Raw genomic sequence first — 16,357 nt, forward strand, 5'->3', positions numbered from 1 at the left:
TGATTGGTAACTGTAGATGCAAATTAGCTTCAAGCTAACTCTGCTCCAGTTGCGTTGGATTGTCCTGCACATGGTCCCTGCTAAAGACAATAGATTAATAAAAGCTCTCATCTGTTTTGACAAAATAATCACGTAAGCTTTCTATATTCAAAACAGAATAGGTACAAAAATACAAATGATTTTCAATGAGAAACCAAAACATCAAAGGTTTACTGTATTTTCCTTATCTTATATTTAAAAAGAAAAATCAAACAACAAACAACAAAACTGAATGAATTCTGAATCAGCTGAGAACAAATGACAAACCACGGTAAGTCACAGTTTGTGAAACATGGTAGAAAACATTTTTGTAAATACAGTACTGGAATTAACGTTATATATCATTTACTTTCTGAATCAACAATATTCTGATATGTAGATGCCTTTAATCAATAGCTGCTGTATGATATAGATCAGGGTAATTGAGACAAAAAGCCAAATAAAGCTGCTTTTGTTAGAGCAGCAGAGGTATTAAATCACTCACCTTTTCCTCCAGAGAAGCTGCTGAAGCTTTAAATGTCTCACTTTCTCCTCCTCTCTCTGCCTCTCGTTATCTGAGGCTCTAATTAAAGCAAAGTGAATCCTTTAAACACAGCAGCTCCTCCTTCCTCCTCTACGAACCCTCCTGTTCTCTTCCCTCCATCTTCAACATCATCACCTCAGGTTCATACAGTAAATACTGGGTTTGAACACACACACACACACACACACACACACAGGCAAAGAGCTGCATGACAAAGCACTGTGTGTGTGTTTGAACATGTGATAGTGTGAGTATCAATTACAGAAACACAATTGGTGGTCAGGTAGCAGAGGTATGAATAAACACAGTGAGAGTCAGGACATAAATCACTCTTGATCCACTTATCAACCTGGTCCCAGACATCTTAATAAACATTTTCCTGAGCAAGTCAAAGTTATGTCAGCAAAGGTTCAATGTGTAACAATTGGCCATCTGATGCAAACAAACAGGGGGCAGCATATCACCCAGCCCCACCCTTACCCCAAACACATCAAAAACACATTAAAAACTATACTTCAAGTAGGAATAACTTAACAGCTATAGATATATGATATTTAGATCATGTTTCTATTCAAAGTCAATAACTATGAGTGACTTCATCATGAGATAAACACACAGACACTGGGCAGAAAACAAAATATGAATTAGAGCTTATCCTATGCCTCACTAGGGACCTGAAAGACCTTTAACATTTAATTTTTTTTGCTACAGCATATATTCATGCACTCTGTTTTATAAGACTTTCAAACTGAAGCCCTGTCTTCAAAACTGTAGTTTTTACTATTTTCCAGCTGATTGAGCCATTTTGCCTTTTTTAACCCTTTGTTCCAAATGCATGGAACAAATCCTCTATTATGAATATTGCAGCCAAGTATATTACAGCTTAAATGAGTTGTATGTTTAGCTAGGGATGTCTAAATGTAGTATATGTGTGTATGTAGCCAAAATACAGACACTCAAATCCTTACGGAAAAAAAACGGCCCAATGTAAAGCCATAAAAACTGTATAGTTTGATCCCATGGCCATCATAGCATAAAGTCATGCATTCTACTTTATAAGGCTTTCAAACTGAAGCCCTGGCTTCAAAATGGTAGTTTTTACTATTTTCCAGCTAAGATCATGTTTTACTTGAGTTGTTGATGTGACTATGATAATCAAAAAACTTTTTAACCCAGCCTTTAGTATATTGAAAATATTTCAATTTTTGTGTTTTCTTTTATAAAAAATTGTGGTATCATCACAAAAACTGGCATTTAAAGGGTTAAAATTCTGAAAATAAATTTATGTTTGGTAGTTATGAATTGAAGTTTGTTAACAAAATTCAAATCAGTGAAAAAATATTAATATATAATATTTTTATGGCAGTTTTTGATGAGAAACTTTTTACCTTTATGTTCCTAATATGCTGAATTGATAGTATTTTAAAGCGAGGCACAAGAGTTATGGACATGACAACATGAGGAGTTATTTGTGTGCAATATCTTGCACAAATAACATTTGAATAACAATTGATGTTTGGAAAATGTTCTATATCTCATGAAGGAAACCTCCACTCCAGCTTGGAGAAAATAATTAATCAGTTTGCATCCAGCAATGAACACATCCCTTCATTTAAATAAGTTGATGGGTAAATTTTTGCCCAGAAAATCACTCGCACTGTGTTTGCTGTTTATGGCTTTTTTTAAGGCTTACTATGCAGGATTTGTCTGTCTGTCTTGCTGTTTGTAAAAATACAGCATTCAAAGTTGCTGCTGTTGAAAGTATGTGGAAACACTGAAGCACATTAGCTTCAGAATATATTGCTGCAGCCTTCAAATGTGATGTCGATTAAAACTGGAGTTCTTATGAAGGAGAAAAAATTGGATTTTCTGGTAAACAGCTGGATTTTATTGGGTAAACGCTTTATTCATAGATGTAAATATTTAAAGGTAAAGTCCCAAATCAATAGATGGAAGAATAAACTCAAGCTAGTTACAAGATCTCTTCAATGCATGATGGACAGAAACGCCCTGAAACATTTTTCTTTATTGGACTTGTTTATGCTGCTTGAAAAGGACCCTCACTCTTAGTTAACTTCTTAAAATTTCACACTTGTCTTAAATATTATTTCAACGAAAATGTACACTTTTCATTATTTAAATATACCAGAAAGGTTTGTAATCGAATTTTTTACAATAAAAAAAGATTCAAGATTCAAAATCAGGAAAAAGCAGGAAACAAAGACAACAACAAACATAAAATACTGTTGGGACAGGCAGTAGTGCGTTTGGTTATTAGCAATAATAATATGAAATCAAGATATTGTTAACCTTAATCGGGCACCAACTGTTGGATCTGTGAGGAACACAGTTGATTATTTGCAATAATTATCAATTATCAAGGATAATTAACTAATTATAACAATTAATAGAATTATTAATATGAATTAACAAATACGGGGCACCACCCGGAAACCGGGACCAATAACTAAACAAGGTAGTCTCATAAATGGGAGTTCACCTAGAATGTTAATATCTGAGAGATATCAACATTCAAGGATGAACAAAGAAGGGTTGAATTCGAGCTCTGACTCCTTCAATCAGCCACTTTTCACAATATTACAGACAATAATGACAAAAGAACTTCTCTTTAAGATATAACAGTGTTTATTAAACTTAGCAAATTAACAAGGTTAACAAATGCTTCATTCAATAAACAACTATTCTAAAATCTAATCCCACCAAACAAAACACAACAGCCATGTACAGGGTTGAGCACATGCAGGGGAATGCGTGTGTGTGTGTGTGTGTGTGTGTGTGTGTGTGTGTGTGTGTGTGTGTGTGTGTGTGTGTGTGTGTGTGCACACAAGAAGAGTGGGGTGGAGAAGTTCCGCGTCCTCCTAAAGAAACTTTTTTTCTTCCTTCTCGAGGGAATTTGAGGATGCTGTAGGCCTTCTCCGTGTGACCTCGTGGTTTGAGGCCCAACAACACATTAAAAAAAATGTGAAGGTATTTAGATGACCTTTTCCTTACTTCACATCTCTTCAACTGCAGTGATTGTTATAATTTTACTTCCTTGTATTTCTACTTTTGCATAGAGAGAGTTTTTTTTAATTAGCCTATTTTTAAAATCACCGTCCAGTCTGACACCAAACGCCTTTGCCAGATGTTTAGAAGACACAACAAACGTTTCTACCTGGTCATTGAAGCTTGCCTCCAGTTGAGTCTCCATCATATTGGCTTTTATGATTCCTATAATCTCAATTGTGACATTCTGGATGGGCGCACTTTGAATCTGCAAACACAGATAAACATTCACAGTAAGAGTCAGGACATGTTGAGAAATACACTGAGAATCACTCAGTAGTTTACAGCTAAGCAGGGAGGAGGGCATCAAGTTTAATTAGTTTAATTTCTTACAGCATACTAATAGCACAAACCACAGCATTTATAGCCTAAGATAGTTTGTACCACCCGTCCCTAGAAGATCTGTTCAATTAGGGCTGGGCAACGGACTGTAAGTTCTGCAACAGCTGGTTAAAAACTGATTAAATAGTTCCACCGTATACATACAGTATCTAACCGTATTGTACACAAACCTGCTCTACAACGTGTTTCTGGTAGATCACTTACATGTAAACAGAGTTCTATCAAAGACTACCAGTGATGTTTTATCACTGATTATGATATCCAGAAGCTCCTCATTCAACCAACAAACTGAACAACAAACAACTCTTTTGTGTCTTGAGAGAAAAACTAAAATATCCCAAACTGACATTAGCATCAGTAGAACAGTGTGCAGCATGTTGGCAGCAGCTACCTTGAAAATTCTGGTGAAATCAGTTGAGTTCAGCGAGACGGTTTCATAGTAGTGACTGGTCTTCACGTTGGTCACTCTGACAAAGTCTCCATCTGATATTCCTCTGAGTTGTGCAGTGTCTTTGCCCCACAAGGTGATCCTGATGGAATCTTTGCCATCATTAAGATGGAATTCCTGCTTCTCTTTCTTCCTCCGTTGGTTCTTCACTTTGATGGGTTCGACGTGACCAATCTGAAAAAAACAACAATGGAAACAACAAATCCAATAAGTTCCTTTATTTTCAAGAAATTCGACAAAAGATTGTGCAATCTTTAACTACACTGGATTTGTCAGTCTAATGTGTAGATCAGCTGTCATGTATTGGATGATTTTCACATTCTATGTAACATAACCTGAGGTGTGATTCCACCTCTACTTCCTGTAAAACTGAATAAAGCTTAGCAAAAATTCAGTCAGGAAGACTATCTTTTGTATGCTAGGTGTAATTTCACTCATACCTCCCTGTCATTCTCATTTCTCATGCATGCGCAATTGTTTCTTAGTTGTCAATGCACAGGGGAGTAGTTTGAGTTTCAGCTGTCACCTGCTGATCACTTCTACCCAATAGCACATCGACATATTTTCATTGTTAGCCTATCATCTGGTTGCTGTCTTTTTAAATATGCCTCTCTCTCTCTGCTTTAGTCTGGCATGGTGCCATAATGCACGCCCCTCCACCTCCCCATCTCCACCGGGTCTCCATAGGATCGCTGGTACCATCACTTCAACAGCTATCAGCCTCATCTGAAGTCATCACCACCACTAATGTCTGGACTCCATGGGGAGATCTATCTCACGGCTGCTCAGGGGTGATGTCCTTGTGGAGTCAAAGTGCCAAAAACTCTATGACTATCATTTCTATCTGTATAATAAACATCATCTTCTCTCATTCAACTGTCTCTCCTGAATTATATTTATGTTCTCGGAGGTCAGTGGGTTGTCTTTGCTTCAAAAATGCTGGCTGAGTTTAGAAATACTAAACCTGAAAAATTGACAAGCGATACAAGCGAGACATAACCAAGTGCTGAAGTGTCTTGCAGCACATATTGAGAGTAAGCGTTTGGAGGTAAACTCACAGGATGCAAAAAGGAAACAAGACAGAATTTGGTATGTTGTTCATAGAGGTGAGGCAGCAAGCAATTTTGAACAGGCCTGATGTAGGGCAGCTAAAGGCGGCCATTCTGGTTTGTGGCACTAAGTTTAAGTGCCACAAGCCAGAATGGTGGAGATGATGATGATGGTGATTCTTTACTGCTGATTATGGTATGTCTCTGCTGTGTGCCACATGATAACAGTAATCCACTGTTGTCCCACTGGCAGATAGGCCAACTCTTGGCACTTTTCACCATTAATATTGCTGAATGTCTTATGGAAACTCACCTCTGTAACAGTTCCTTCAACACTCACTACTGTCTTGTCAGCATACTCTCTGGCCTTTGTTATGCTGCAAACTGGCTTCTGGGGATAAATGAGCCTCTCAGCTTCCATCTCCAGCTTCTCAGGGACGTCAACGGGACCTGTCTCTGCCACTGTGCTCTGTTTGGTAACTTTCATGAGATCCTCTTCCATGATTACATTTCTGAACGAGTAGCAGCTCCCCACCTGGATATCTTGATAGAGATCTGCTCCGTACACCATCACTTTAATGCAGGATGTCTCATCACTGACTCCCAGATAAAAGAAAAACCTTTTCTTCCTCTGTTGGGTTTCATATGTGCGCAGAGCAGATTTCTGTACAACTTTCCCAGTTATGACTTTGTTACCCAGGTCACCGCTGGTCAGTACATCTTTGATGGTTTTTCTCTGGACAGAAAAGGAGACAAAGAAATCTCCCTCAGACAACATATATGGGAACATGAATGTCTGAATTAATCTGTACAAAGTCTCAAACAAATGCACTCACCCATGGTGGAATCTTTCTCTCCTGGAAGTAAACATATGGACATGTCAGTATTGTGGCTGTTTTCTATCTTTAGGGACTAAGAATTCAGTTATACTGGGTCAAGCATGGGCCTTGGGGTCACAGAGTGAGCAACACTGAGTCTTAAGCTGAAGGAGACACCCCCCTGACCTTGGTAACAAGGTCAGGGGGGGGAACCTTCCTAGACACTACGGATAGGTGACTGCATAGATTTCATTGGCATAATCAAACAACAGTGGCTCCAGACCAGAATGTGCTGACGGTGACCTAAAGCTCCATGCAACATGACCTGAACTAAGATGGGTAAAGCACAGTTCCTTGTTTAGAAAGTAATGAACCAATAGGCAAATTTTTCACATTGTAAGACGCATTGGGTTTTACCATTTCTGGGCGTATAGTATTTGTGGAATGATGTGCAGGAGTTTAAAGACCAAAGTGAGAACTGAATCTTCAGAGCAGCAGAGACGGCATCATGCACAGACAACTGTGATTGATAAAGTTTCTGTTCTCTGCGCGGCCAAGTGTTCAATAAATGTTCTCAGCATAAGACATAAAAGGCTCCTGGACACGTTCTTCACTGATGAGTTGACCATAATCAGCATTTCTCCATAACAGTGGCGAAACACAAATCACTAAAAAAAAACTTTCAGCTTTTTTGATGGACGTTTTTTTCCAGAGCCCTCTGCATTATCTGATTTAATTGAAATGAATGAAGAGGCTGCGTTTTGTCACACAGGGCTGTCTATCTGTCTGAACACAGCCTAGAAACTCAGCATTATTGTTGCTGTGAGCCTGACTCACTAGTTTACTACATTTACAACCAAGACAACAGAGTATCGATCAGAGTGACTGTCTTTTATGAACGCTCCCTGCTGGAGTAGAAAGGAAATTGTCTGTTGAGTTTATACACTTATTTAAAAAAAATCTTCAATTTAGACAGATCAAATGTTAAAAAACCAAATACTGCTGTGATAATTTATAATTTATTACCCCAGTTAGTTTCCTAATTTTCATTCTCTAGGCATGACATATTGGAAATATTTAAATGTGGTCACGGGTGTAGATTTATCTTGGGATAATATGTTTATCTTTCTACCACCTTTGAAACCATTTATTTGATCATAAATACAGCATAAATGTATGCAAATAATGCCATCATGTGAGACTATGTCCAATGTGTAGAATTCATAATTAAACTTAGTTTCATAACTCTTACCTTGTCACGTTGCCTGCTCTTCAGTTGATCTTTAAAAGAAGAAAGAAGCAGTCAGTCAGTCATATTCCACACTGATGCCTTCCTCTGTGAAGCAGAGCTCTAATTCGTTTTGGTTTCTGTGAGAAAGCCTGTCTAGCTGTAATGATGGGTTCACTAACTGAGACCACGCCGAGAACATTAGATTTCAATAGTTCAATTGAGATAATGAAAGAGAGCTGATATGTTGATGGATGGGTTGGAGAACCTGATGAAGGATTAGGGATGGAGGGATGAAGTGATGAGGGGAGGAAAGGGGTGAGGTGTGAGAGTTGAGGAACATGATATGTAGGGTTGAGGGTCGATGATGGATGTATGGTATGTCGACTGGACGATGACTGCCGACGGTGGGGAGGTAGGAGGGAACAGAGGGGAGAGGTTAAGACTCTGAGTGTGCACCAGGACATGGAATGGTTAAATACAGGAGGTGGCCAATTGGGTCATACCAAGTCCTGCCACCTCATAGGGGGGAACTATTTATTTCAAGTTTAGTCATATTGTTTGTTTCTCTTTATTGAATGTTTAGTTGGGTATTTTTGGTTTAGTTGATTTAGTTGAGTTAACCTGTGTTGGGGGGGGATTCTGTTGTTTATTGCTTAGTTGGTAGTGGTCGTCATTTGTTAGTTACCCCTCTTATGTTATGGTCTGATCAGCCAGTATATATGTTCCCCTTTGTGTTCATTTTGGGAGGTCTGTTAGTAGGGTTAAGTTCACTTTAGTTGAGTTCTGTTTATTTGACCTCTTTTATGGGCCCTGAACTTTATTTACATAGTTTGTTATTTGTACCTTTTTTTTTTTGCATTTTTTTGGGTAAAATAAAAACCCTCTTTTTTGAAACCACCTGAGTCTCCTTTGTCTGCCAGCTCGGTCCCTTACATATGGTGGCAGTGGTGGGATCAGCCGGTTTAGAAGACAAGTGTGTTTTTTTGTTTGTTTTTTTTTCATCCCTCTCTCAGTCTTGTGAGGCATGCAGCAAGGAGCAAAGTCCAGAAGGGGAAGTCAGGGATTGGAGAGACATATGTAGGATCAGAAGACCAGATGAACAGTGACACGGAGATGGAGGCTGCAGCTTTACAGGGAGCATCAGGCACTGAGGGTGGAGATGTTAGAGAGCCGACATTGAGAGACTTGACCGGTATTATTCAGGCCTTCATGGGGCAGCAGGAGGCCCGTGAAGTGAGACTGAAGGAGGAGGCGACACGCCAGGAGCATTGCTTTAAAGCTCTACAACATCAGTTCCAGCTGTTGCAGCAGGAGGTGCAGGTACGAACTTCTCCAGTACCAGAGCTCACTTCAACAATTCCAGACCCTCTGGAGACTCCTGAGCCAGATGATTGTCACTCTCAGGCCCGAGCCATAACTCCATCAGCACAGATACACCCTGCCATTATCTCATCAGGTCAGTCCCGAGTCTCCCATGAGCCAAGACTAGAGAAACTAACAGAAAATGACGATGTTGAACATTTTCTCATTACATTTGAGAGAATTGCAGCAGCATGCCAGTGGCCAAAATCTGACTGGGTTTTTCGGCTCATTCAATTGTTGACTGGTAAGGCCAGGGGAGCCTATGTTCATATGGATGTTGACGATTATATTGAATATGACAAGGTAAAAACTGCTATTCTGGAAAAATATGACATTAACCCTGAGACATACAGACAAAGGTTTCATTCCCTAGAGGTTGGACGTGAGGAGAGCCCCAAGGAGCTGTATGTGAGGCTGAAGGAGCTGTACGGAAAATGGATTCAACCGCAAGGTAAAACGGTTCAGCAAATTGGTGAAACTATTATTAGAACAATACTTGAGAATGTTGTCTCCTGAGCTTCAGGTTTGGGTAAAGGACCGTGGTCCAAAATCAGCTGTTGAGGCTGCCACTCTGGCTGATGTGTTTGTCACTGCCCGGAAAAAGAACCAGCCATGGACTAATACTGCCTGGCAGGCCCCGAAGGACACCCGCAGGCCTACACCCCCTCAATACCACCAGAGGTCAACGCCAGGTGTGGGTAAGCCTCCTGCAAGGGAGAATCAGCATGTACCATTAAGATCTCCAAATAAAATACCCACATGTTACCTGTGTGGACAGGAAGGCCATACCAAAGCGATGTGTCCAAAGAATCCATCTAAGCTCACTCAAATGTGTTATGTTCCACGCCAAAATATCAACATTACACCTAGGAGTAACTGCAGCGGATGAGTGAATTGGCCCAGACACACATGGTGGAGGCCCAGCAGCACCAGAAGAGCTGGTATGACCAGTCAGCCAGACAGCGAAGCTTTGACCCTGGTCAAAAGGTCTTAGTCATGCTTCCAACTAGCGACAGCAAGCTGCTGGCAAAGTGGCAGGGGCCTTTTGAGGTCCAGAGGAAGCTGGGACCCACCACTTATCAGGTCTCCACCCCAGGCCATCAGCAGTCCAGTCGTGTGCTGCATGTGAACCTCCAAGCCAAGGGCTGAGAAAGGAGCAGAGGTGTTGCTGATCCAGGCTGTGAAGGAGGAAGAGGAGGTGGATGACCAATACCTGCCCTCACCAATATCCACTGACCTGGATTTGAGCCATCTCTCTGAACCTCAGCAATCTCAGGTGAAGCCTTTAATTAATCCAGACATATTTCAAGAATACCCAGGATGCACAAATCTGGTAGAACATGACATTGTGTTGAAACCTGATGCAACTGTGATGCGTATGGGTTACAGGATACCAGAGCGGCTCCTTATGTCACTGAAGAAGGAGGTGGACTTCATGCTGTCCCTGGGAATAATTCAAGCATCAAAAAGTGAGTGGTGTAACCCAGTGGTGTTGGTCCCTAAAAAAGATGGAATAATACGATTTTGTATTGATTTCAGAATTCTATCTCAAAGTTTGACTCATATCCCACTCCACGGATTGATGATCTCCTGGAGCGCCTGGGAAAAGCACAATACCTGACCACCATTGACCTTTGTAAGGGCTACTGGCAAGTGCCCCTGACCCAGCAGTCTCGGGAGCTGACTGCATTCCGGACTCCCTGGGGGCTCTTTGAGTTTACAGTCTTGCCATTTGGGCTGCACGGGGCCCCTGCAACATTTCAGAGGTTGATGGACCAGGTACTCTATGGGATTTCTGATTTTGCATGTGCATATCTTGATATTGTCATCTACAGCGCCACCTGGGAGGAGCACTTGGAACACCTGAAGGAAGTCCTGGGATGTCTGCATTCTGCAGGCTTGACAGTCAAGCCAAGTGTGTCCTCGCCAGAAGGGAAACTGAGTATCTGGGTTTCACCATTGGAGGTGGGTTAATAAAACCACAAGTTCATAAAGTCCATGCCATTGAATCATGTCCTCTCCCACAAACCAGGAAGCAGCTCAGATCATTCCTTGGGATGGCTGGCTTCTACCATTGGTTTATACCCAACTTCTCAGCCAGGGCGGCTCCACTGACTGACAGAACTGGATCATGATGCCCCAATCAGGTGCAGTGGACAGCAGAGGCAGCTGCAGCTTTCAAAGACATTCAGCAATCTCTGAGTAAGAACCCAGTTCTTCACAGCCCAGATTTTGATCAACCTTTTGTCTTACAAACTGATGCATCTGAGAGGGGCATTGGAGCTGTGCTTTTGCAGGGACCAGCAGGGGGCCAACACCCCGTGGCCTACAGCAGTCGGAAGCTTCTCCCCAGGGAGGTCCGCTATTCGATCATAGAGAAGGAAGCCTTGGCGGTCAAGTGGGCCCTGGACTCCTTCAAGTATTACCTACTGGGGAGGGAGTTCACCTTGGAAACTGACCACAGGGCGCTACAGTGGCTGGAGAGAATGAAGGACACCAATGGACGAATCACCCAATGGTACCTTGCCATGCAGCCGTTCCGATTCACAGTTCATCATATCCCAGGCAAAAACAACTCCACTGTAGACTATCTCTCTCGCTGTCCCAGCGAGGACTTTGAAGGGGAGGGGTGTGTGATGGCCACACTTGCAGCCACACAGCTGTTTTGAAGTTTGTATCCCAGCTGGCACTCACACTTTGCTAGACGCTATTCAGGTCTGAAAGATACTCCCAAATTAGTCTGTACTAATCTATACTTCTATTGACAGTTCCTAAAAACATGCTAGACTTGAACATAAGGCAGTAAAGCACAGTGCTCCTTCTCATATTTTTTGTAGTACTTAATACAAGTACACTGAGTGCATTAACTATACAGATTTACATCATATTTTTTGTTGGTATACTTACACATATAGATATTTATTCATATATTATAGGTAGGACACATGCACACAGCACTTTACATATCTAGGAGACTAATACATAATACTAATGCATACTTTTCTTGTTGTTTATACTCTTATCTATCACTATTGCTTTTACTAGCATTCCTACTGAAAACTGTTTGTCCTAGATTCAAAAATTCTAGATTCAGTTTGCATTTGGGCCATTACAGTAATTCTGCCAAAGATGTTATTTTATTCTAATGTACCCCAACAGTCAAAGGTCTGGACACATCTTCCCGTTCTCTTGAATGAGAAAGTGTGTCCAGACTTTTGAATGGTGCTGTAGATATTTTGTAAAACTTTTCATCTCTATTTATCTGTTATGTTGTGTGTGTGTTAACCCACCAGCTGCAACCTTTTGCTCCTCATCAGAACAATCTGAGTCGCTCACAATATTGTTCCTTTTAAACCCTGAAAATGAAATTTGAAAAGTTAAACACACACACTTTACTTGCACCGCTCTACATCAACAGCTGGCAGGTACTGACAAAAATTTGATATAAATGTCAATAAATTCAAGTTCTTAATAAATAATTATAGGCCTTATTGTCCCTACTGGTTTTCTGACATTGACCAGTTTGACTGTTAACCTACCAGCTTTTCGCTCTGGCTCCTCGTCAGCTGACTTCCAATCACTGTCATGTTTCCTCTTCTTCCCTGAAAATGACATTTTAATAAGTTAACACACAGATTGGTCAGCTTCATGTCAAAATCAAAAGAAACTGTCTCTTGTTTGACAAATTGAGTTGAAATGGTGTTTCTCTGGGCTGCATGTAGGTGAACATGTATGGGGACGTTCCTGTGTCGGTTTCCTTTATACTTGTATGTTTGTTTTCAGATCTGCCTACTGACGGGAGTTGAATCAACCCATCAACTTGATTGATGCACAGGGCCACAAACACAATAGTTGAGATTCGGAAGGTGTACGTATCAACTCATCTGCTATCTACCATTACCCAGAACATCCTTCTCTACATTGGTTCAGAGATGTTAAGTTGTATCTTGTGAGAAGCCTAACTTTGGTTTCAGCCAACGTTGTCATCGTCACCCTCTGGTTTTTGGTTGTTTTCACCCTCATTTGGAATGTGGTGAAACACTGCCAGTCTGTCAGTGCAGGGTATAATTTCCACTACTTTCCCATTTTTGTCACAACAGTCCATGAACATATTTTGCTGCTGAGGCTACATACAGAATTCACTTCCCTTAGTGGTGAGAGCTGCTGTGGTCCTGAATGCAGCCTGAAAGGAGTACCTGCAGACACTATAGCTGGTCAGTATACTGATATTGTATCAATATCGTGATATAAGAATTGATATCATCTTAGATTTTTGGATATCGCAATCGTGATATGGCATAAGTGTTGTCTCTTCCTGGTTTTAATTATTACAATAAAGTGATGTAATTTTTTTATTTTAACTGTTCTAGCTGCTCTATTATTTGCCTTTTCCCACTTAGTCATCATATCCATATTATTGATTATTTGTCAAAAATCTCATTGTGTAAATAGTTTGCAAAAGCACCAATAGTCTTCCCTACAGTATTGTTGCAATATCGATATCAAGTTATTATTTGGTCAAAAATATTGTGATATTTGATTTTGTCCATATCGTCCAGCACTAGCAGATGCTACTCAGGGCTGAAAGATTCTCCCAAATGAGTTATTCAGGCAAAAAAACAATATTTCTATTGACAGTTCCTAAGAATATACCACACTTGATAATTATTTTAAGTACACTGAGTGCATTAACTATACAGATTTACATAGCATTTATTGTTGGTATACTTACACCAGTGGCAACTGGTGACTCAAAAAATTGGGGAGGACAGGAGGAAAACCAATATGGAGTCTCACAACAAACTGTATTAAACTATATAATTGTCTCTACCTGGTGAAATCGGAGGGATGGACAATTTTATATGCCAATAAAACAATTTGCTCTCAAAAACAAAAACCCCTGAGTGGTGAAGACATAGCATACATATTGTTTCTAAACAAAGAAGTGCTCATTTTAGCCATGGAGTGTTCTATTGTTACAACAGATTTATGTTCTCACCAGAAACAGACAACATATCACATGATTTACAAGTGTTTCCTATGTATTTTCTTAGTATACGGAAATATATAAAGTACCACAAAGCTTATAATGTGATACAGGTTCAGATCAGTGCTGAATACTAGAAAGATTGAACACTAAAAACATTCACAGATCTAAAAGTGTAGGTTCACATCAGAAAGTATTAATGCACGTATCAAATACATGACTTACACACTCTTATCTATGTGTACGACATACAAAATAGAGTCTACAAAGCTGACATGTTAACACCTGTTATTCTAGTTACTTTAAGCTTATTACTCAATATACAACTCAGCTTAAAAATGAACTGAAGAAATTTTCACAAGCTAGCAGCCAGACCTCCTGCACACTCATTCACTAATCACACAACATCAACAGCTGACTGAACAATCACTCAATTAAAAATGGGATTAATTCCACATGAATGAGTGAGTCCAGACAGCTCGCTGTAACTTCAACAAGCAAACTACCCACAACACAGATACATATATCTCTGCTGCATTCTTGTTAAGGAGATAAATTCACACAACAGCCACACAGAGAGACATTTAACCATCAGAGATGAAATTAGCGACCAAAGAGACAGAGAGAGAGAAGCTGTGTCTGACTCACATTATCTGATGTCTTCTTCTTTCTCTCATGGAGATGAAGTATTCATGTCATAACATCCATTTGTGGCTGTTGGTCATCTTGTTTGTTAGTTAACAGAACTTTATGGCTGCTGCTTAACCAGCCTGATATCATTATCAACAATGACAAACAAGCTAACTCTCCTGGTTGTTTCTCTAGTTGCTCCTCTCTCCAGCCGCTCCCTGGCGGTGTCCTGCTGCTGCTGCACTGCACAGTCCAGATCATTTTTCCCATTAGCTTAACAACAGTCCTTAATAGTCTTTCCATGGATGTATAAAGAGTCCTTCAGGCTGTTACAACAAGCTAACTGTTGCATTGGCTAAGCAAGGAGCTACTGCTGCTACTTTGCCTTACAATGGAGAGAATTGAGGATGAAATCTGGAAACTATCATTGGACCAACTCAATGTCAATATTGCATTCTGGTTGTTGATTGGTTAGGGAGGCTGTCCTCCCTTGGAGCATCATTTAACGTGTCTTGGCTAATCATAGATTAGCATGAAAAAAAATGAAGTACATTAAATTGAGGTAAGAGATCTCGCCCTGCGGAGGACAGCAGGAGCCCGTCATCCTCTGTCCCCCACCCCCTCACTCCCCCCCACCACCACTTCACACACACTGCTCTTTCTCCTCTCGCCCTGCAGGTGTCACTGTTGAAGCATTTTAACCAGAATTTCAATAATGGATTTTTTCCAAAGAAGAGAGAAAAAAAAATTATAAATACTACCGAGATTTGGTAATGGTTTATTTCAACCAAATATTCTTTTTTATATTTTGATCTCCCTCTTGCCTCTCAAAAAATAGAGGAGGATCAACCTTCTCTGCCTCTATGGACCAGCCTCCACTGACTTACACATATAGATATTTATTCATATATTATAGGTAGGACACATGCACACAGCACTTTACATATATACTAATACATAATACTAATACATACTCTTCTTGTTGTTTATACTCTTATATATTACAATTGCTTTTACTGTTTTAAATATTTGTTTGTAAGTATGATTTATGGTATTTCAGAGTGCTCTTCATAAAGTCATTATCTGAAAAATGTTTGTCCTGAAATGCAAAATCAGCTTGCATTTGGACCATTATGGTAATTTTGCCAAAGATGTAATTTTTTCTTCTAATGTATAGCACCAGTCAAAAGTGCTGTAGATATTCTGTAAAACTTTTCATCACTATTTATCTGTTATGTTGTGTGTGTTAACCCACCAGCTGCAACCTGAAAATGACAGCTAGGAAGTACTGACAAAAATGTGATATAAATGTCAATAATGTCATGTTCTTAAAAAAAAAATATAGGCCTTATTGTCCCTACTGGTTTTCTGTCATTAACGGATTTGACTGAAAAGGGTATTAAATTTAATTTTATGAGTTATTAAAAATGTCATATATTTAATTTGATGAACACTACAGAAACCCTGTGAATGTCATTTAATTGTTTATATTATTAGAATTCTCTTACTTTCTGTCTTGTTTTTCCTCATATATTTATTTGTAATGTATCTTAATTTATTGTGCTATTTCTCTTTTTCTTTGACCTACTGAACTTTTGATGTTCCAGATAATGTATTCGTCTACTTTTGGGGGGTCTGCTGCTGTTCATGATCTGCTGTTTCACAGACAATGCACCGACCATAAAAACCTCTGTGCACGCTCATAGTAGCCATCTGCGGAGGCCTCACATAAACAACTAATAATTGTGTGAACTCACCTCTGTTCTCTCCTTCACATTTATTCCACAGTTTGTCCACAAAAGGGTGCAGCAGGTCCTGGACTGCAGAGTCCCTCCTCGGTATCTGCTCCATTGCTTCATTGA

General features: G+C 40.0%; 1 protein-coding gene across 1 annotated transcript in view; it reads right to left on the minus strand.

Moving 5' to 3' along the window:
* Positions 1-3,523: 3,523 nt before the first annotated feature.
* Positions 3,524-16,357, minus strand: part of LOC122995939 — a 54,042-nt gene continuing 41,208 nt past the window's right edge. The window contains exons 8-13 of the mRNA XM_044371361.1: positions 12,169-12,234; positions 7,538-7,566; positions 6,304-6,324; positions 5,781-6,203; positions 4,362-4,592; positions 3,524-3,836 (exon numbers count right to left, since the gene is read on the minus strand). Of these exons, the coding sequence (XP_044227296.1) occupies positions 3,576-3,836; positions 4,362-4,592; positions 5,781-6,203; positions 6,304-6,324; positions 7,538-7,566; positions 12,169-12,234 (1,031 nt within the window). The 3' untranslated portion in view covers positions 3,524-3,575. The remainder of the gene's footprint in view (positions 3,837-4,361; positions 4,593-5,780; positions 6,204-6,303; positions 6,325-7,537; positions 7,567-12,168; positions 12,235-16,357) is intronic.

This window comes from Thunnus albacares, chromosome 13 (genome assembly GCF_914725855.1).
Source record: "Thunnus albacares chromosome 13, fThuAlb1.1, whole genome shotgun sequence".
In the NCBI taxonomy this organism is placed as follows: Eukaryota; Metazoa; Chordata; class Actinopteri; order Scombriformes; family Scombridae; genus Thunnus; species Thunnus albacares.